Here is a 23,539-nt window from a genome sequence, read left to right as displayed (position 1 = left end):
ACGAATAGTAAAGAAAAGCCGAGAATTTCAATGAATTGCAATAAACCCGTGTGAAGCCGGATCGCTAGTTTTATTATAAAAATACAATCGTAACAAAAACTCCTATTTTAATGTCGGTTAAAAATCATCATCGTCTGTTTCTTCCTTATGAATGGGTCATTAGAGGTCGGCGTAATATGTTTTCTCTTCCATTCTTCCTTGTTCGCAGTCATCTCTCTCATTATTGCCATATCATCTATGACACAGTTCACCTATCTCATCTAGTCATCAACCATCCACATTCATATTCTCTCGTTTTGTTATTATCGATTTTTTATGTTTAATTTGGTAGTAGAGATCAGTTTTGAATTTAAATGATAGTCGTCGTTGATTTGGTATTTATTTAGTAATAAAGGCTATAACGGAATAGCAGAGAGGGTGGACTCACTATTGCCTCTGAGTTAGAAACCATTTTGCCTCGATTAATATCTGTAAAGTTTATTATAAGAAGCAATTGGAATAGTTTATTATATGAGACAAATAAAGATTATTGTTATAAAATATTAGCTATGTCCGTGGTTCAACAACGTGAAACTTATAGTCTATATGTTATTTTGATGTATTAGAGTAAAGTTTCATCAAAATCCGTTCATTAGTTTTTCGTGAAAGAGTAACAAACGTAAATCCATACTCACAAACTTTCGCGCTTAATTATTAATAAGATGTTGATAAATTGTAATATTAACATGATTTGTCTCATAGAATGTCTCATACTACGGAACCTGTCGGTACGGAATCGACCGTATCAGAAAATCTAAAGGACCGTTCCCACAGCACTGACCGGATCGGCGACGTATCGAGGCCCGCGACAGGCGCACGTGAGCTGATTTATGCGTGGACGGACGACACGCCGGCACACCGCGATAAATATAATTGTGCCGCTCTGACCCACCCAGGCTGTGCGCAATTGTGTTAGGGTCTTTACATGCAATAAATGCGATTAATTGATAATATTATTTGGTTATGGATGATAATGGAATGGTGCAACCGCCAGCGCTTACAGTTTCCACTGGCGGGGCACCAGTGGAGGATGATAAGATGAGCATGAGGTCAGGTTAGTTAGCCCATCGTGGTATATTCAGTATGCATTTATTAAGCTGGTTTCCAGGGGGAACCACGTGGAGGTCAACCTAACATGGTAGATTGCTAGAATTTGAAATGCTAGAATGGGGTTAATAATCCACATTACTAACAATCCCCTTACCCCCAATATTATTGGATTGATATCGTAATGATATTTTTGTTTCGTTTAAATGACTTATTATATTGGACTTTGTTTTACATTGGTGATATATAAATTTATTAATCCGTAACAGGTTATTTCGACTTTTTTCTTTTATGTAAACAAAATTATAAACAATTTAAAGACCCACCTAATAATAGACGACGACCATCTCCTATATAACGTGATGACCTACGTAACATGATAACGTGTTACATAGGTTATCACGTTATCATGTGAAGCACTTGATACCGCTTATGCGTTGTCATTCCAAAAGATCAGGTTTCATATCTCTTATCTTGTAATTTTAAACTGAGTCGCTGCTAAAATGAGGAAGACCCGGTCAACTTTTTATAAAGTCTACCTAGGTATAAATATATACAAGAGAATGAAAATAAATAGAGAAATTTCTCTTATTCTCGTATCATCACTGGGAGATAACTTTGTAGAAATTATGCCATTTATCTTTAAAATCTAATAAACACAGAATTTTTTATAGATGATAATGGAATGGTGCACCCTCCTGCGCTCACGGTTTACGCTAGCGGGACACCAGTGGAGGATGATCAAATGAACATGAGGTCAGGTCAGTTTGCTCATCGTGATTAAATTACCAGGAATTAACCGCGATGTTTTTCACGGGGGACCGCGTGGAGGTCAACAACCCGTTACTAACAATCCATTTCCCTCCAACACACAGACATTAGTAATATATACACTTAGACGGGTGGTATTAAGCAACCCTATTACATAAAATTGGTACAAAATCACAGCCGAACATGGAATGGTTCAGGAAGACGCTTAACATCAACCAAGAGTCCGATCATGGTATTCCGTGAAATATCACAATCTAGGATAAACGAATATCATTCTTATAGCCGATAGATTTACGTAAGAAAATAGCATAAAAGCCGAGTTGATATATTCGTTCGACAACTTTGTAATTTATATTTTTGCTGTCGGATATTACGTTTCGAAATAAAATGGACTTTGACTGCTGTTTAATAGTTTATATTTTAAAGTGGTTTCGGAAATTATCGATTTATGTTTTATCCGACTGAGATGTTACGTAAAGTCGAAGAATTCTGAACTATTGCAGTCGTGGATATCGTATGAAATACACTAATTATTCTTATCTATAATAAACACAGAATCAAATTAAGAAAGTAAAAAAAGTGAGTATTTTTCCTTAATATATACTAAAGAACTAATCTATTGTAGTTCATCCAATGTGCAATACTTATTTATGATGTGTTTACGACCTCGGTGGTCTAGCGGTCTAGCACACCGCTTTACGTCCGATGGTCGCGGGTTCGATTCCTCGCACGGTACAAACATTTGTATTCATGAGTATGATAGTTTGTAACGGTCTGGGTGATTTCTATGTATAATATGTATTTATAGACGAAAAAAAAATCTATATACTTGTATCAGTTATCTAGTACCCATAACACAAGTTTCAGCTTGCTTAACTTGGTACTAGATGGCGCTGTGTGAATTGTCCTGAGATTATTATTATTATTTATAAACTTTCGCATTTAATACAGGAATAATTTTATAGTAAATAAAGATATTTACCTCTCTTGACGTTTTGACTAGATTACACTAGCCGTGGTACCGAGCTGACTGGAGTTAACCCAGTCAAAACGTCAAAATAAGTAAATACCTTTATTTACCATAAAATTATTCATTTGGCCAAATTGGATGAATATTACTTAATAATTTACCAAGATTAAGTAAAATATATATATATGCATATAATTATTCCTATATATGAATTGTGAAATTTATTAGTTGCCTAGTGTTGAGTATGATAGATACTGTAAACTGAATTTGGAAATTATTTTGTTTCCATTCTTGTGTTCTCTGAGTTTTTGATTTTTATTCTTAAGATTATAATAAAAAAAAAAAGTACGTATGTATACGTACTTATTTTTTTGTTCTTGACAATAAAGTATTGCGTCCATTTTAACAATAACTGATTTTAATTACATTACGATTTTGTTTACTAATCTGACATCTAAAGAATGTTCAAATACTCAGAGAACACAAAGATGGAAACAAAACAATTTCCAAATGCAGTCTACAGTATCTATCATACTCAAGACTAGCTGTACCCACGACTTCGTCCTCGTGGAATTTATCTTTATTTTTCTGTAATAAAATATTTTTTCTAAAATAAAAGTAGCTTAAGTTACTCCTTATCACATCAGCTACCTGCCAAAAAAAGTCCCGTCAAAATCAGTCCAGCCACTTCAGAGATTAGCCGGAACAAACAACACAAAAATTGTAAAAAATGTTATTTTGAAATATATGCATGTAACGGTTATTTCAATATTACAAACACTCTAATTTTATTTATATGTATAGATATATATTCCCATGTCGCGGTGTTTGTTACTAAATTCCTACTAAACGGCTTTACCGATTTTTTAAAGTTAAGCTAGAACTTTGTGTAAAAATTTATGTAAGTAGATAGTGATGATAAGTCATTTACTTAAAAAAATGTAGCATTACAAATGTATATAATAATGTGAAATATAGGTTTTGCTTTCGTAAACTATGGTGATTCAATCTGTTTGTTGATAATTTGACCATCTATTTGTTAATGATAATTTTATCTTCAGTGTAGATAAAAATATTGAGTAGGTAGGTATCGTAATTACGATTACGATAATTTATTCAAATAATTCTATGACTAGCTTATTTATCTGTCTGTTATAGTCATAATGAGTAATAAAAAATCCTGAAACTATTAATAATAATAAAAAAAAAAACTCTGGACAATTAACACAACGCTAGTCTATTCTATTTATTTATTCTATCTTTTATTCTATCTATTTATTCTAGTTCTATCTAGTCCCATGGTAAACAGAGCTTGTGTTATGCGTACTAGACAATTGACATAAATAAATAGATTTGTGAGTAGTATGTGATTGTTTTTTGACTTGAGATGTTTAATACATACATAATGTAAACATAAAAAAACACCCAAATCGATGTAAATAATCATACTCATGTATACAAATGTTTGCACCATGAGAAAAATCGAACCCGCGACCGTCAGATATACAGCGGTGTGCTAACCGCTACACCACTGAGGCCGTCAAATTTTAATTTTGTTTGATATATTATTAAATTGTTTTAGTAACCGGAATGAGAAACAAACAGACGTACATATGATGGTAGATGGTAACCGTTACCCATATGTATGAAGAGCACCACGAATATCAGGATATCATGAAACGCTTGTGATACCACTCAAGCGTTGAAATTCCGGAAGACTACCTGACTGTCCGCCTCCTTCTGTTATAACCGTACAGACAATCTTCTACATACATAGGTCAATTTAGGTACATTATTTTTTATCAAGGGGAGAATGAACATGTATGTGTTTTTCAAAACACTTCTACAGTTCTATTCAGTACTAGTTGTAACGTGGCACTGCTTATCATATCCGCCAGACGGGAGTGTCATCTGCACTCGCCCCCTATCATCCAGTGAAGCTGTAAAGGCCAGCTGTGGCTAACAGCATTGGAGTAAAAAAAAGGCGCTGCCTGTATTTAATATGGAATAAAAAAAAATACAGATAATTTCTATTTATTCACAATTTTTCAGAGTCGATCGAACAAAAAATAATCTAAAAAATGCACCTATTCAATTTCTTGCCAGTTCTTCTCTATTGAAGCTAGCCTATGTGAACATATATATGGGATAGTGTTAAGAAATATTGACCTTCATAAGTACCACTTACTACTAGTGGTAACAGGTGTTCTAAATTAACAAAAATATATATTAACTTTGAATATTTTTGACCATTACAATTAAACATACAAAAAAATAATTCTTTTTTATTATATTACTATAATTTCTATACTAATATAATAAATGTATAGAAATATGATTTGCTTTGAAATTTTTTATATGAATAGAGAACACAGCCGGTCTCTCTTTATTATCTAGTATTAGTCCTTATCGCTTATAGTCTTAGAGATTAAATTTATCAAATAGTTAGTTAGTATATCAACCAATTACCGTATATTATTATCAATACTGACGGTATCGCGTTGAAACGACGAATGTCACATTAACATAGCAAAATGTATTCGAAGTTATTTTATATATTTATACTAAACTTAGCATTAACGGTCGCAGAAAAGAAGAGTTATGAAGGATATAAATTATATAAGACGATCCCAGAAACGGCAGAACAAGTAGAAAGTTTAGTTGCTCTTAGAGGAAATGGTATTGCTGAGTTTTGGGATGATAATATCGTTGTCAATCATGAATCCAGGATGATGGTGCGTTCTGAGAAAGAGGCTGCGTTTCAGGAGATCACGAATAACATAAATATGAAATCTGAAGTGTTGTTAGATGACATACAGAGGTAAGTGTCAAATATTTACTTTTTACATATATAGACACGACTATTATCCCATTAAGGTAGTCAGAAGCTGTCGATGTGGTATTACAACACTTGACGTGCTTATATTTTGAATTCAAAGTGACCGGAAACAACTCTACCGTTTTCGGATTATTGAATCACAATTTCATTTTTGGTGTCGATATGACTTGAACTCACAGCCCTTTGGGCGCAATTTAGGGTAGCAAACTACTAGACCATGACGCTCGCATTATCTCATTCTCATAGTTACTTTTAGTGACGTAGTTTTACAATTTGAACCATTTTATTTTCTCGATGTAAAAGTTTATTTTTATTTATCAAGTCAAGGCCGCACAGGACATTTGTGATCTCACACATGCTAATTGTAGAGGAACTAAACAATATAATATAATCCATTAAGTACTTAATTAGGATATAAAAAATACTATGTTTATTTCATGTCCGATTTAAGATTTTTTAAAATAAAGTATTTTAATATTGTAAAAGATCTTGAAATTTTGAATCATTATATAGCATGCGTCTTTTGCTTACTCATTAGCATAGATAACAGAATTGTACATGTCATTATTAATATAATAAGTTATAAATGGATATATACCGTATATTGTTTTTTTACTATTTTAATCCGGTTTCAGTTATTTTAGTTCCTAGGTTGGTTGTGTAAAAGTTGATTAGTTTAAGTTGTTTATAAATTATGGGTTCCTAAATTAGGTTATGTCAAATTTCAATGATATATTTTTTGGAATTATAACTTTTAAAATGTGATTAGTGTGTTTTTCATTAAGAAGTTTTCCTTATGTCTAGGTGTTGTGCATACCTAACGAGATCTATTGTGCTCGCCGTTTTAAATCAGCGGTTACAATAAAATATTTAATTATTTGATATTGTATATGAAAGGAAATATATTATGTGTTTGTCTAAAAACACACAGCGTGGATATGAAGAATGCTTTATGATAACTTACCTTTTTTCCCGCAATGTTGGTATACCTGATCGTCACCAGTACGGTATATATTTGCAAAATTGTGGCAACGCTGCAAATCTATCAATTTGTCATAGCGTTTTGTGAATTCCCGCTAAGTAGTGAAAAATGTTTGACAACTTAATGAGGAACTTAATGAATTATACTAAACAATGATTGTTTTTACTGACGTGTTGTGATAAGCTTTACCTTAAAGAATATAGGAATACATAAGGAAAATAGGTTACGAAATGACGGGCTTTTAGCTAGCTGATAATACAATTTAACATGTTATCTATACATATAAATAAAATTGGAGACTCTGTTTGTAATACTGAAATAATCGTTTTTTACTACATACATATGAATGTAAATACGGTACATACACCAAAAATAACTTGTTTTACAATTTTTGTCTGTCTGTCTGTCAGTCTGTTTGTTTTGGCTAATCTCTAAACTGGCTGGACCAATTTTGATGGGACTTTTGTTAGGTTGTAGCTGATGTAATAAAGAGTAATTTAGGCTACTTTTATTAGAGAAAAAATCTCTAATTAACTTTTTTGTTAAATTCCACGCGTACGAAGTCGCGGGTACAGCTAGTTATAAATAGAAATATGAATAAACTTAATAGAAACAGTTCGAATAGTAATTTCTTTTTCTACAAGTCATTCGAAACACTGAATCAACACAAGAATGATTAAGAAACCCGCATGTTGATTTAAATAGTTGTTCTAAGTAAATATTAAGAAGGATCATTTATTCATGTAAAGATTTAATTAATTTAATAATTTACAGAGTGATAGATGAACAGCTGAATCCTATAAAAAGGAGCACAGAATCCTCATCATTCCTCTCATTCGATTGGGACCACTACCATACACTTGAAGAAATTTACGCTTGGTTTGATCGATTGGCCTATCACTATCCTGAGATAGTAACTATAATTTCAATGGGGACATCGGTTGAGAATAGAGAAATCAAAGGTGTAAAAATTAACTATGGTCATCGGTCTACCAGAGCCATGTTAGAAGGCACTCTACACGCTAGGGAATGGATCAGTGCAGCTACTTTAACGTGGATTATTAAGGAGTTCTTGACGAGTACCAATCCTGACATCAGGTATCTAGCAGAACGCTATGAGTGGCACATATTCCCTGTGGTGAATCCCGATGGTTACTCATATACATTTACCGATGTAAGTAATATTATTTCATATTAGTTATTTTTACACGACGGCTATCTATCATTTATAAAATAAAAGATAGAATAAAAAAATCTTTATTCAAATAAACTTACATTTAATGAATTAATTTTATTTGCTTTTGAATAATCATTACTAATTTTATTATCTATCGCTTATTGGGAACTCTCTCGTAACAATAAAGAACAAGAAACTTGCATGATGCTCCTTATATACATATATATAATATAGTATTGATAATGACGACTTCGGTAGCCATGCGGTTTAGTATATCGTCTTCCGATGCTCGCGGTTTCGATTCCTAGCACGGTACAAACATTTATTTATGAGTAAATATGACTGTTTATAGTTCTATTACATAAAACATAAGTTCTACTTCGCTTGAATTATATAGTTAGCGCTCTGTAAATTGCTCTGGTGATATTATAATATAATCTATACCTCAAATTTCATTAAGAATAATAGAGCCGTTCAGTCCTGAAAAGTAAAAAAAAAAAACAGACATTCATATAGTATTTTTCTGGATGAAAAAATAATTATCTATTAAGTGATAATGGTAATGACGTGTCATCTTTTGAAAATAATAATACAATAGATATAAAGTTAAGTTCTATTGCCATATCAACTGTTAAGTATTAATATACTTTATTTCTTTTTTTCTGTACATTATAAATGTTTTTTTTTTGTATTGTTTTTAAGGTGCAATAAAGAGTTATAAATAAAATAAAAAAAAAAACTTTTAATTAACTCATATTAATTAAAAGTATATCAATACTTTTAATTAATATATATTACTAGCTTTCATTTAGGAATACGTCTTCACTAACTTATTTATTTAAAACCCCTCACTACCCCAAATAAATAGGATAAAGAAGAAACAGATGATGATGATTATTATTATTATTATTATCGTATTTTTAATACTATAGTATCGATTATTAATATTTTAGAATAGAATGTGGAGAAAGAATCGTAGTACTGCCAACTTTACTTCGTGTGCACCAGGTACTAATGACGATATGAGTAACGGTGTAGACCTCAACAGAAACTTCGACTTTGTCTGGATGTGTAAGTATCCTATTTATTTATTCTTTTGCACACAAAAATGTATACATGGTGGACTTAATGCCTGATGACATTCTCTACCAGTCCCGTCGTATGATTAATATATAATAAATAAAAATAATACATATATATATATATATATATATATACACATACTAATATACCCGTATAAAATGCATATATAATTATATTAATAAACAAAAATTAAAGCTTATTGATTACATACATAATAAAATATAAAAATATATGTAAAATTAAATTGTAATAAATATGCATATGTAGTCTCAGATAATATTTCTTCAGTTAGAAGTTTGGCTGAATACTCTTACAGAAATTTTAAATAATGATCTCTTCAAGGTGAATCTGGATTGACATCTTCTATCTTATGCATTGACTGATGATGGGTCGTGGTGTTGGATTCGAACTCGAAAAATAAAACACACCTCAACGACGACCTCTGTGGTTTAGCGGTCTAGCACACCGCTTTACGACCGATGGTCGCGGGTTCGAATCCTCGCACGGCACTTTCGTATTCATGAGTATGATTGTTTGTATCGGTCTGGGCGTTTTCTATGTATAATATGTATGTATTTACAAAAAAAAATCTATATATATGTACCAGTTATCTAGTACCCATAACACAAGCTTTAGTAGCTTAACTTGGGTCTAGATGGCGCTGTGTGAATTGTCCTGAGATTATTATTATACCTTTTTATAGATATGGGTGACAGCGACAGCGACTTTGTTTATGCAACGGATTTTAATGCAGTTTTGAGCAATAAATAGATTAATATAAGAGGAAATATATATGTATAATATATGCGTGTTATAGTATACGACAAGCCAAGAAATTTAAAGATTTGTCACATCGTAATCGCTAGTTAATTATAAAGTAAATATAACAAATAACAAAATTATAAGGTATTAGCTTTATGAGAATATCCATCCATCCATGGTACTGTTCATGTATGTTTCGATGATTGTAATCAGTTATAATCAAATGGGCTTTAGATTTTTTATTGATCTACTTGTATAAAAAAATTACTTTTCAGCTACTGGCGCTTCAAACGACTCTTGCTCGAATACCTTCGCTGGACCAGAACCATTCTCCGAACCGGAATCTCGAGCCATTGCAGACTACGTCTCAATTTTAAATGAGCAAAAAGAATTATTTTTCTACATCGCATTCCATTCGTTTTCCCAACTTGTTGTGATTCCGTACAGTCACGTAAGAGGCCCAGATGTTCTAACAGCATGCAATTACGGAGATATGGTAATTATTTATCTATTAATATACTACCTGTGCCCGCGGTTTCACCCGCATTAAATTTCAATAAAAAATATAGCCTATGTGTTATTCTGATGCATAAGCTAAATTACTGTAAAGTTTCATCAAAATCCGTTCAGTAATTTTTGCGTGGAAGAGTAACAAACGTCCATATTCACGAACTTTCGCATTTATAATATTATTAAGATATTCAGATCACAGTTTCCAGTACATTCATTTTTGAAGAATAATTAAATGAAACATATAATTATTGAAAGAAAGAAAAAATACTTTACATACTACTACTACTACTACATACTACTACTACTACTACATTTACTACTATAATTGCTAAATAATATGTTACATAAATAAATCAAATTTAAGTATTGGTTTGTAATTTCAAATTAACACTACGGTACTTGTAAGTACCGTACACAGTTTCATATTCATACAGTAAAGAAATAAAGTAAAAACTGTTAATTTGAAATTAAAAGTTATGTCTGTCTATCTGTTTGTTCTTGCTAACACTTGAAACAGCTGGTCCGATTTTGAAGGACCTTTCACTCACAGGGCAATGTTCAACTCTTTTAAGGAGTAAGTTATGCTATATTTATTTCCAAAAATTTATTTATACAAAGAAAGAGAGTTAAATTTATAAAGCCTAAATAATATGCCTAGGAAAATTCTCACTTTCCCTCATGGAGAGACCATGTTGAGTTTGATTCGTTATATTGCACCGTACAACGAATCAAACTCATTTCTATTTATGAGTATACTTGTTTGTATTGTTTTGACTGTTTTATACGTATGTTATGTATTCAGTTATCTAGTACCCATAACACAATCTCTGATTACCTTGGGACTAGATGGCACTGCGTGGATTGCCAAGAATTATTATTTTTTCTATATTTTATATTATCACTTTCATTTCTTATTTGTTTTAGTATGAAATCGGTATAAGAGGTGCTGATAAACTGAGAGAAAAGCACGGCACCAATTATAGAGTTGGAGTTTCTGCAGATGTCATGTGTAAGTTATTTCTACAAAATCTTTAAGTGATATTTTGACCGCTAAGCAGTTTGCTTTGTAAGTTATGTTGCGGTTGTAGGGTACCAGCTATCGGTCTATACTCACAAACTTTCGCGTTTATAATATTAGTAACATCTTAGATCATAAATTAATTGTAATAATTGTAATTTCAAAGAGGATCTTCATCCCGCGTACTATTACATTGTGGTTGATAAACCATCTGTCGGGTTTTTCACGAGACTACAGGATAGGGTATTAAGGGTTCTAAAGGGTCGTTCGCACTTGACACCCCTAGTGTTTCAGGCGTCTCTATGTTTGTTTACCACCATTGTAGTATAAAAAAATATAATTTAAATGTTACAGATGAAATGAGCGGTACAAGTTTCGACTGGGTAAAATATGCAGTGAATGTACCTGTATCATTATTGCTCGAAATGCGAGACACATCGCAATATGGATTTTTGCTACCGCCTGAACAAATTATACCAAATAGCGAGGAAGTTATGGAATTCTTACTTGAAATGGAGAGAGTTGCAGCGAGAATATTAAACTTTCATGTTGGATCTGCTTCTATTATTGGAGCTAACATAGCTTTGATTCTTATTGTATCTTTAATAATTCTTTAATAATAATGTTCAACTTCAATTATGAATACATATGTAATACGAAGTTCCATAATAGCAATAACCCGCGATATTACAACCCTGATATGCATGCTTGTACTAAACCACTAATAGAATAGAAATATTGTATACATAGTTTTTTAAAACATACTTGATACATATATAGAACAATCAGACTAATAGAAACAAACATACAAATTTAAGTTTAAAGCAAGAATTGTACTCGCTACTATATTAAATAATGCAGTGAGCTACACCGCTAAACCTTCAAAATCATATTAGTGTTGAATTTTCATAAAATAAATATACTGTAAGTTAAGAAGAATTTTATTTTATTTAAATAAACTTATATGTAATTATTTATGTGTTGTAATGTTTTTAATGATATAAATATACCATCTCAATTGTAATCGCAAGTAGGTTTTTTTTGTAAAATGAATACATAATATAAGACACCTATATCGATACAAAAATCGTACTAGTGCATACAAAATTTTCATATCGTACAAGATTCGAACCCGCTAAACGCAAGTAAAACTTGGTGAACTATATATATATATATATATATATATAGTTTAAACATGAAGATCGTCTATTCAAATAGAATACATTATTAAAGAATGCGGCAAAATATAACAAACAATAAACATATTTTTTTACGCATAATTGATTAAGTGATTAAGAAAGACAACAATACTTTTATGAATACTTAATTTTTTATATATAATAAATATATATATAAAAATTACGGAATTAAACGAGATATTACAGACTGTAATTTATTAGTATGTAAGTTATTTGTTTTTCGAAATATTGTAATCCTGTTGGCCGCACCTAACCTTCACAGCATCATCGAACATTATAGGACCAACTGTAGAAGGCATATAAAACCTACGGAAGTACTTATGGAGCAGATTGTGGATTAAGACGACTTGACAGATATCATTTTAGTCTGAGGGTACCACAAGGGGTGTGATCCTCGACTCAAGCCGTCGTAATGGGTTTGTTGCAGCATATAAAGCGCTGCAACGCTGTTTAATTAATCTTAATACTGTGCATTCAATTACTAAACCCAAAACAAATAATATTTTAAATGATCATTAACTCACATAATAGAATATTACAGTTATATTTAGTTTTTTTATTACTTCTCTGTTCTCGTTATCACTGTTAGATCACTAAGTATGAGATGAGATCGAAAAGCAATGATTAAAGTTAAGGGTATCACAGAATGTCACAAATAATATATATATATATATATATGTATAATTTATTTATATATATATACTGTACAATCGAAAAATCGTCACGAGGCGAAAATGCCTCATTGCCGATTTGTGTGTCAAGGCTTATAAATAGGCAAATAAATACTACTAAAGGGGTTGGTACCCCTTTAGTAGTATTTATTGGCCTATACTATGTCATCTATTATTTTTAAATAATTAAATAAATAAATAATAACGCTTTAAGTCAATAACACTTTAATTGTTTTGTATATTACCGTCAGAAGATGGCATCTAGGATTCACTTTTGTATACGCGTTCAAATCACAAACACTACTACTACTTATAAATTCATATTTCAGTCCAGGCAGTATACCCGAGATAATTGTAAGTTCAATTTAATTTTATAGCAGCATTTAACATATATAATACGAGAAGATTTTCAGTCTCATACAAGTTTGTACGAGATTTTTATGTACGAAAAATATAATGATCTACCAAGTTGGAGAACCAAATTGAGCTGGTTAATATACAAGATTATATGAGATTTATCATTACTTTATACGTATCTGAACTGTTTTTAGTGATGGTAACCCTGTAAATTCAATGTAAGATATAGTCATAAATAATACAACATATGTAATCATAATAGCTTAATACGTTACCGTTGAGTTCGTAATGCTTTATCGCGATACACACGCCAAAGTATGGAAAGATAATTACGTTTAATTCCTAATCATTATTTTTGCTCACTTAATTATAATTTATCGCTGATTGAACACGTAAAAACAGAAATGGATATCAAAATACTAGTGGTACTTGTTGGTATATTTTGTATAAGTAGTGCAGCGAAATCCTATGAAAATTATAAAGTGTACAATGTGATACCCAAAACAGAAGTACAAGTGCAATATCTTATTGATCTGAAAAAAGAAAAGTACGATTTCTGGACGGATGTTATTAATATTGACAGCAATGTAAGGATTATGGTATCACCAGAACAGGCCGAGGAATTAGTAGAATATAGTACAAGTGTGGGAATGGCAATTGAATTAAGCATAAGCAATATACAGGTGTAAGTTGTTTTAACTTTTCTAATGATGTAAATATTTTGCGTAATTGAAATGATAAACAAACAGATGGACCACTTGATGGTAAATGGTAACCATTGAACAGTATTGCGGTTATCTTGTAACAAAGTCAAACACAAATTTTAGTGCTTAATATTAGAATTGTATAGACTATTGGTATTCATGTTTCTAAATTTGATGATTTGTGTGGAAGAAGTATGAAAAAATAATATTTTTGTATGTAACTAGAACAGTAAATGATCTAACGGCTCATTTATATTAAAAAATGTCATATCCATTATTAGATTTAACATTTCACATTCAAAACCCAGTGAGTAATTTATTGACTCAACTATTTGTGATTTTAGATTGATTGAAGCTCAAATGAAGGCTGAAATAGATACAAAGTCAGCTAGACTAGGATCTTTTTCATGGAACGATTATCATACGCTTGAAGAAATTTATAAGTGGCTTGATGAACTTGAGGAATTATATCCTGGTATAGTTAGAACAGTAACTGTTGGAGAAACATATGAAGGTCGTGACATAAAAGGTGTTATTATAGATTTGAAGGCTGGTTTGCGTGAACCGCAGCCATTAGTAGCAGTAATCGAAGGTGGTATTCACGCCAGAGAATGGATTTCTCCAGCCACCGTCACTTGGCTTATTAAAGAATTCTTAACAAGCCAGAATGCCCAAGTTAAATTACTAGCAGAAACCTTCGTTTGGCATATAATTCCAGTTTTAAATCCTGATGGCTATGCGTATACTTTTAATGGGGTAAGTCTAAATCCATTACTATTGTTAAGTTACATTACTTCTTTGGAATTAAATAAAGGATCTGTGAAGCTACTACAAGATCAATGTTAGCTATCTATTATTGTCCTTGTTGTAATAGATATCAATCATCTTAAAAACTTAATGGCGAGATAAACTACTACCTGTCAAATATGAAGGCATTGAGCCCATAACCTGTTTCATAAATTATTTGGATGCTAAGATGTACCGAAGTTTCCGTAATCTACATAATCGTTATCGTATTATATGTATGAAAGTGACTCTTCTTTGTCTATTTGTATTTCTTTTAGTTACTAAGTACAAATGGATTTTGGTATAAACATAGATTGTACCTTAGTCAAAGATATAGGTTACTTTTATCGTAATGTAATAAGTCTGTATTTAATCCCTTTATTTCTCAAGTTAGATTAGAAAGTCCTAAACGATCAATCCCCGATATGCAACATAGTATTCTATATAAGCATTTTCAAATAAATTATCATCTATTGCTATAAAAAAAATTTGCTGCGGTAATTTATTCCAAAGGTTCATTGAAATTTCGTTGCTTTATCTTTATCCACTCATCAAAAATTCCACGATTGTAGTATCTTTGATTGCTATTTTATTAATTTGTTTATTTTTCTATGTTGTTTACTTTAATTAGTAATTAATTAACAGGCATTTACAATGAAGCATCGTCCTAATATGTAACATGTATGTAACATGACCAATGAGGCATCATTTCTGCTATCGGTATCATTAATGTTCATATTTACTAGGTAATTTGCATCTAGTTGTACTTCGAGAAATACATCGAGCTGCTCACGTGGAATACTACCAATACTATTGCCAACAATGTTACTTTCTAATCATATATTAGTTACTACATACATGCCATAAGATTAACTTGTTATGGACATGGTATGCGTCGGAGCAAGGACTATATCATTACATAGTATAAAACAAAGTTGCTGTCGCTGTCTGTCCGTCCGTATATATGCTTAAATCTTTAAAACTACGCAACGGATTTTTTAACAGAAAGAATGATTCAAGAGGAAGGTTTATATATATAATATATGTACACCAGGACGGGGGCGAGTAGCTAGTTTTAAATAAAGTATTTAATATGAACGTGTATGATGGAAATGATATGACGACCAAGATGGATGGATTGCTTTTTTGTTTCTTTTCTCTTTATTTTTTTTAGGATTTTTGTACACAAATGTTACGATGACAATCCCATCGTACCTATACTAAATAACAAAAATAAAGTAAAAATCAACTTAAAATACTTAAACTAATATGATACCATCCAGAACAATAACTTGGCTGCATCGGAAGCTGGTTCTGCCAATATTTCATGAAATACTCCTAGGTCTAACCTATTTAACTTTAAAGCTTGGATGGTATATTCTCTTTTAGATGCATTACGAACACATTCCATCAAAATATGATGCAGATCTTCTACAGAAGATCTTCTTCTTTCTTTAAGAAGCTTCACAATTAGGAGTTGTCACTTTTTTCATTAAATGTGGATGGATTGTGTGAAAGATGATTCGATCGATGATTACCGTTGGAAGTTGATAGTGATCAATCCTTCTCTAATAGTGATTAGAGAAGGTCGTAACGGTAGTCAAGTTTCCGCACTAAATATTTGTGACATCACACATGCTAATTACAAATAATATAAATCTATAAAGTAGTGAGATGGACTTCCGTAAAATAACACCTATATCTATAAAATGCTATCTACAAATGCTAATTGGCAGCATTTACAAACGTCTTTAGCACTTTTGTATAATTATTATTAGGACAATAGAAATTAGAATTAAAATAGTTTATGAAATATAATACTTCTGTATATATCTTATCATATTATAGAACTACGACTGATACCGATTTAGTAATCATTCAAATCCATGATAACATTTGCTTAAATATTTATCTAGGTATGTGTGACCTCCGTAAAAGTATTATTACTTATTTACAATTGTTTTATTATAATTATAATACTCACATTCTTCATAATTGTTATCTCGAATGGGGTAAACTCTCTATAATGGTGAATACTATACTCAACATACTTAGGTATATTTCTCTGTGTGTATTATGGAGTTCAACATAGCATAGCATATAGGAGCTACTAGCTCAGTTTCTCTGAATAATTTCTGGTTTAATCTAATTAACTTTGTTTCAATTTATAATTTTGATTTACTTTCCGGTGATGGAAACACAAGTAGTATCTTCATCATCAGAAATTAAATCATAATCCTAACTGATATAAAGTTAATTGCATAATAATGATAAAGTCAACAGAACTTACTCTTAGTTCAAATACCATATGGAAGTCGCAGGCACAGCCATTAAACACATTCAACCACTATTTGATGATATTTTTGTTTGTTGCTACCAATTCATTTATTGCAACATATCATTTAATTATGAACTTAATCATGTTCTCGAACTAACTACTTATAATTTGTTTTCTTTGTGGAGGTAGAGAAATATCTAACATTAATAGTGGTGCTGTCATTTTAATGTGTGTTATTAGTCATAAATGAATATATTATTTCTACAGTACAAGATATCTGAACAAAGTAAAAAGAATTAGAATATAAAAATGATACGGAAAACAACGGCTGTATGGGCTAGGACTCTCTGCCTTTGCTATAGGGTTAAAAAAATACTAAAAAAAGTCATACTTAGAATTAACATCACATACAGCTATGCTGCACGCGACATCCTACTGCGGCTGCGTGCAATTCAGTATTGTGTATCTGTGGCGCATTACGTTTGCGCGGGAAAAAAGACTCAAATTCAAATTCAGGAGAACATAATTATAATTATGTGTTTCTCTAATTCTGCACATGATAATTCTATAATGCATTCATTTGAAAGTGCTACAATATCTTTACGTTCTTTCCATTTAATGTTATTTTTTAATAAAATAATTGAACCCCCTCTAATTGAAATTTGATATATTGAAATAACATATTGGACTGTTTTAACTAATGTTCTGTGAGGCATACAATGTCAATATTAAATGTACTTATAAATAATTCTATCTCTAATTCTTTGCCAAGAAAGTCTTGAATGTTTTCATGTAATAAATTTAGTTGTGGCTTTCTCTTTGTCTGTAACTTAAGTTTAAAGATTCTTGCACAGAAACATTAGTAAAACTACTAAAAACTGTGCAGTCAGGATAAGTACCCGTTATACTACTTATAACAGGTCTGTGTATATTATAAGCTAACAAAGTAGCTATATGTCTTTTGTCAAAATGTAACAAATACAAAGTATTTTTAGTCAATGTGACTGACTATAAAAAAAATTATATGTCTGCTGAAGAAGTCTTTGTAGACTACCATACTTTTTTGTCTGCAATTACCTTTTAATTCAATATACCTACCTAAATCTATATACGTCAACAACCCGAGTATAAATACTGACCCATACTAGCATATGTAGTAATACCGTTATCTTTTATCTACGACTTTCAAAGTAACAACCTTCAACCATGGTACATAATTTTCCTGACTATATCCTCTGCGATTGCAATTGTGAAAGCGTATATTTAATAATTGACTAAACTATTATAAATTAATATAGGATCGCATGTGGAGGAAAAACAGGAACCCAGAACATTTTAAGGCTTGTGGAAACAACGATGACCTCAGTAACGGAATTGATTTGAATAGAAACTTCGACTTTGTTTGGAATAGTAAGTACCATAACTACCTACTACCCAAATATGTATATATGTGTAGTTCAGTGGTTCTAAACCTTTGGTAAATGGTCCCTCACATAACAAAATTTCTATCCATTCATGGACCACCAAATGCTGGACGGAAAAAAAACAATAAATCTAAGTAAAGAAAACGTGGCCTAGGTGGTCTAACGGTAACACATCGCCTTACTTTCAGTTTTGCGAGTGATACAGGTTCGATTCCTCGCACGGTACATTTGTATGAATATGATTGTTTGTATTGGTCTGTGTGTTTTCTATGTACATTATGTATTTACAAAAAAATGTACTTGTATCATTTGTCTGGTTTCCATAACGCAAGATCTGCTTAGCCTGGGAATAGGTGGCTCTGTGTGAATTGTCTTGAGATACTATTAGTACTATTTGTAATTGCTTCTTCTTTTTAACATTATACTGTTGTGTAAAATGTTTGTATATTATTGTAAATAAGATTAATATCTATATGTTTTAGCTATCGGCGCGTCTAATGATTCTTGCAGCCAAACATTTGCTGGGCCTGTAGCGTCATCAGAATATGAATCTCGCGCTTTAGCAAACTATGTACTCGGAATCGATCACCATGGACACGGCAGAGTGATCTACTACTTCGCTTTCCACTCCTTTTCGCAGATGATCCTCGTACCATACAGTCACGTTTCGGGAATTGGGGTTTTAGAGGCCGACAACTATGGAGATTTGGTAATGAACTAGATTAATGCAATAAATATTCAGTCACTCATTCACTTGTTCGTTCATGTCAATACTTCATTCGTCGTTCAATCATCCATTAATTAATTATCGACAAAATTATAATTCGCTGAACAGTTCACATTAGGCTTATAAACTATATCCGAACTCAATTCATTGCCTGATGATACCTCGCTCAGAGACGAAACGTGTGTTGCAATATGAGTATAGACCAATAACGATCGGAAATTGATCGCTATATATATATTGATGATAGGGAAGGTCATACCGCTTCCAGTAGAGGTGGTCAAGATTCCACACTGAATATTTGTGGTCTCACATATGCTAATAGCAGCAGAATTAAACAATATAATATAAATTTATTTATATAATATAAATTACATTTAGTTATTATATGAACTACCGCTAAGTAACACCTAATTCTATAAAATGTAGTGGTTGATTTTTCATTCCTTTGTAATTTCATTTTAAAACATCTATTCATATTAATTTCATTCATATAGCCACCTCGGGTTAGCAACTTAGTACACCAGCGTACTTCCGATAGTCCCAAGTTTAATTCTAGTACGATACGATTACTTTTACAGCTACTTCTATAAGTTGTCCTGTTCAGAACGCTTAGTGCGCTGTATAAATTGTCATGGGTTTTTATTATTACTGTTAATGCATCCCTTAAATTTAATATCATTCTTTCGTTCTTTGTTCATTCATTCATACCTATCAATATTCATGAATGAATTCATGAATTCATAATCGTGTATTCCAAATATAATGTATATGCTCTAACGAAGTCTTGCTAAGTAATTGATTAATGAACTTACCAGCTTGTTAGTTAAGATGTTATACGTTTTTTTCTCTTCATGACAGTATGAAGTAGCAGTACGTGGAGCTGCGAAGCTGAAAGAGAGACACGGCACTCAATACACTGTGGGGGTGTCAGCTGAGATCTTATGTGAGTTTAAAAAAATATCAAAGAAATATCTTCATCCTTAAACCTTTAACTTTATTTTACGTTCTCGGTGGTCTAACCTTAGCTTACTTTTCTTGGTCGGGTTCAATTCTTGCGCAATACATTTTTTTATAAATGGATTTGCGCTTGGTCTTACGTCATTTGATGGAAAATGATGGGAAGACCTAGAAAGTAGCGCGTTTACCCAGAAGAACTCTAGTCACGATAGATTTGAAGAATTTCACAGGGTTTTTCTCCGGAAACTCGTAAGGTACAGGCGTATTGCACTCTTTGGCAGTACGTATTTAAAAAGACGACGCGAACCGCTCAGTGAGAATATGTGGATTTTCCACGACGTACGGATGAAGTTCTAGTATATTATTAGTATTGTTTGTGCGCATTTTATGTACTTGGCCACAGAAACAACAGAGTAAGATGTGCTTAGACAGATAATTTTTTCAAGGCATACCTTGGTAAAAATTGGTAGCCAACCTATTTATGAGACTACACTATTGCCAATTCGTACCATTCTCATTACAGATCCAGTCAGCGGGTCTAGCTTCGACTTCATGAAAGGCGTTGGTAATATTCCCATAGTCTACCTATTTGAGTTACGTGACGTTGGACAGTACGGTTTCCTACTTCCACCATCACATATCATACCCAACAGTGAAGAAATTCTGGACTGTTTGATTGAAATGGACAGAGTAACGAAGCGAATGGGTTATTACGAATTGGCTTCGTCTTCAGTCAGCATCTATGGATCAGTCGCAGCAGTTGTGTGTCTTCTAATAACTTTAATGATCTTTTAATTGATTAACTGTATTTATGTGATAAAAATGTATGGTTACACTTGTTTGTTATTATCATTGCTAACTGTATCCCAAATTATTAAATTCGGATTAATCTCTTGGTTAAATAACTAGAATTACAGTATTTGACGGCCCATCTGATAGTATCTACAGTTACCTATACATTAAACGGCTTTGATAGTTTAGTGGCTTAGCACGCCGCTTTACTTCCGATGGTCGCGGGTTCGATTCCTCGTACGGCACGAACATTTATAGTCAATGATTGTTTGTATCGTGGGGTGTTTTCTATTTATGTATTTACGAAAAAAATATAAGTTCATTATTATTATTATATATATGAATAGCATATCAGTTATTATGTGATGCCCGTGAACTCTTTTATTGCCATTTACGAGTATTATGTCTCTAAACCAGTAACAACACTGACTTGTTGAGATAAGACTCAACAAGACGGTGGATCTGCATTAGTACCTATAGTTAAAAGTCTATTATGCGTTAAAAAAATATATCAACCTCAAGAATATTACGCACATTAGTTGTTGAACAAAAGTACTATTCTGTACGCTGGTGTTTATCTACGGACTATCCCTTTTAAAGAGTTTATCTCAAATTTTGGTGTGTTGGACCCAGTAATCTCAAGAACTTCTGGTTCACATTGAAAAAAAATTACTGTTTGATAGTCCATTTAGGTTATAGATTACATAACATCACGCTACAATCAATAGGAGTGGAGCAGCAATGAAATCAGTGGCAAAAACAGGTAAGATGTGACGCAAACAAAGTTCCGCCGGTCATCAAGTCGTAAATAAATATAAATGTGGAAGTCACATTTTCAATTTTTATATTCATGCTTGATATTGTTATTATCTTTTATATTTTATTATCCATCAGTTGCTTATCATATTTAAAATTTTATCTTATTAAAGTTATAATAAATAATATTGTACACAGATTATAAAATGTCTTATTTATCTTATCAGTAATATTAATATTCTTAAGCAGGTCACAAATATGTAATGAATATATTAAATGCTTGATATCCCGATACTTATTACATGTTATAAAATTTATTTCAACTTTTTTACAGCTATTGTAGATATTACATATCATTAAATTCTATTTTTAATTAATCAATAATATAATAAATACTATTTAAAACTTTAAATGAACAATTCTTGAAGAAATAGCTACTTTATTTATCATCGAAACAACGATACCCGTTAGTAGGAGCTGTATATATATTCAGATTGTTGTGTATATATTAAATTAGAAGTAAATTACATGCATATTTAGTCATATATAATAGTGTAAAACATTCAATAATAAAGAACAAGAACACAGCCTTTTTTAATTTCAATTTCACTTCAAATATTGTGAATCTGTGGCGCAAAACGCAATGCGCCACAGATTCACAATATTGCACGGCGCGCAGCCGCAGTTGGATGACGAGCGCATCATAGCTGTACCTATGTGATATTAAAACTGAGTATCAGTATTAACAATACCTATACAAAAATACTAATTACAAGCAAAATTCAAGTAAAATCAATACAAGCACTTCTGAATCCTTCTGAATATTTTGATTCTACCACTCATTCGAAACGCAGATTCATGACAAGAAGAATGAACAAGAAACTTGTATGTTGCTATTTTAAATAGATGTTTGCTAAACCATATCCCTATATTATAGTGAATCAAACAAAACCCGAGAAAAATTATGTAAAAAGTCAGTGTGGATACCTCTGTCTAGCTATTTCATAGATGAATTAGTTTACTCTACAAACTGTGTTTCAGTTGAAGACCTAAGAAGAAATAGGCAAGAAGAAGGCATTGAAATTACAAATTTAAAGACAACATCATAGTATCTGAACGGTACCGCACAAGTCACATGATAACATTATATGTCCGTACTGCTAATATAAGTATTAAGAATTTTTTTTAAACAATTATTCATTTAGCAATATGACTGGACTAAATCCAGCCATCTCGACTTTCAGGCTTAGCTACATATTTAGCGATCCATTTTATTTAAAAAGAATGAATATCGATACCAAATTCTGCGAAGTAGACCATCCAAAAACGATGCACGAGGCAAGCAAACGGCAAACACGGCGCAGCGGGCAAATATTTTTGTAATGCCCATATTGCATAAGTGACGTAAATAACAATAAATTACGGAATCCTTGACAATGTGACGCGCAAGTGAAATCAAATGTCAAAGCGGTACCCACAAATCATAACGCGTAGCTATTCGGGACAATTTGAACAAGGTCATCTGTGGAGAAGCTTTCTCAATTTTTATATCTTTATTTTTAAATTAAGGACAAATTTATTTATTCATATACGAAATTTTGTATCACTTTTGCGTATCAACATTTTTCATCACTAAACTCACTTTTCATTACTAAATGGTGAACTTATGGTGTGTGTAAATGTCGAT

At 31.7% G+C, this 23,539-nt stretch overlaps 1 protein-coding gene across 1 annotated transcript; it reads left to right on the top strand.

Moving 5' to 3' along the window:
* The first annotated feature begins 5,331 nt into the window (after positions 1–5,331).
* Positions 5,332–21,099, top strand: LOC131842877 (uncharacterized). The gene is made up of 12 exons (XM_059191446.1): positions 5,332–5,648; positions 7,423–7,822; positions 8,779–8,896; positions 9,946–10,166; positions 11,108–11,192; positions 11,556–11,801; positions 13,804–14,113; positions 14,477–14,888; positions 18,495–18,606; positions 19,103–19,329; positions 20,206–20,290; positions 20,828–21,099. The coding sequence occupies exons 1-12, from the start codon at positions 5,362–5,364 to the stop codon at positions 21,097–21,099; spliced, it is 2,775 nt and encodes a 924-aa protein (XP_059047429.1). The 5' UTR covers positions 5,332–5,361.
* Positions 21,100–23,539: the final 2,440 nt, after the last annotated feature.

Source organism: Achroia grisella, unplaced genomic scaffold, assembly GCF_030625045.1.
Source record: "Achroia grisella isolate CSIRO2021 unplaced genomic scaffold, CSIRO_AGI_Agris_v1 utg1086, whole genome shotgun sequence".
Lineage (NCBI taxonomy): Eukaryota > Metazoa > Arthropoda > Insecta > Lepidoptera > Pyralidae > Achroia > Achroia grisella.
The sequence above is the reverse complement of the archived record's forward strand: the minus strand, read 5'-3'. Positions and strand labels throughout refer to the sequence as shown.

Coding starts and splice junctions, on each gene's coding strand:
- LOC131842877 (XM_059191446.1), top strand. CDS start 5,362: ATGTATTCGAAGTTATTTTATATATTTATACTAAACTTAGCATTAACG. Junction 8,897..9,945: donor CTTCGACTTTGTCTGGATGT/GTAAGTATCCTA, acceptor ATTACTTTTCAG/CTACTGGCGCTTCAAACGAC. Junction 14,889..18,494: donor ATGCGTATACTTTTAATGGG/GTAAGTCTAAAT, acceptor AAATTAATATAG/GATCGCATGTGGAGGAAAAA.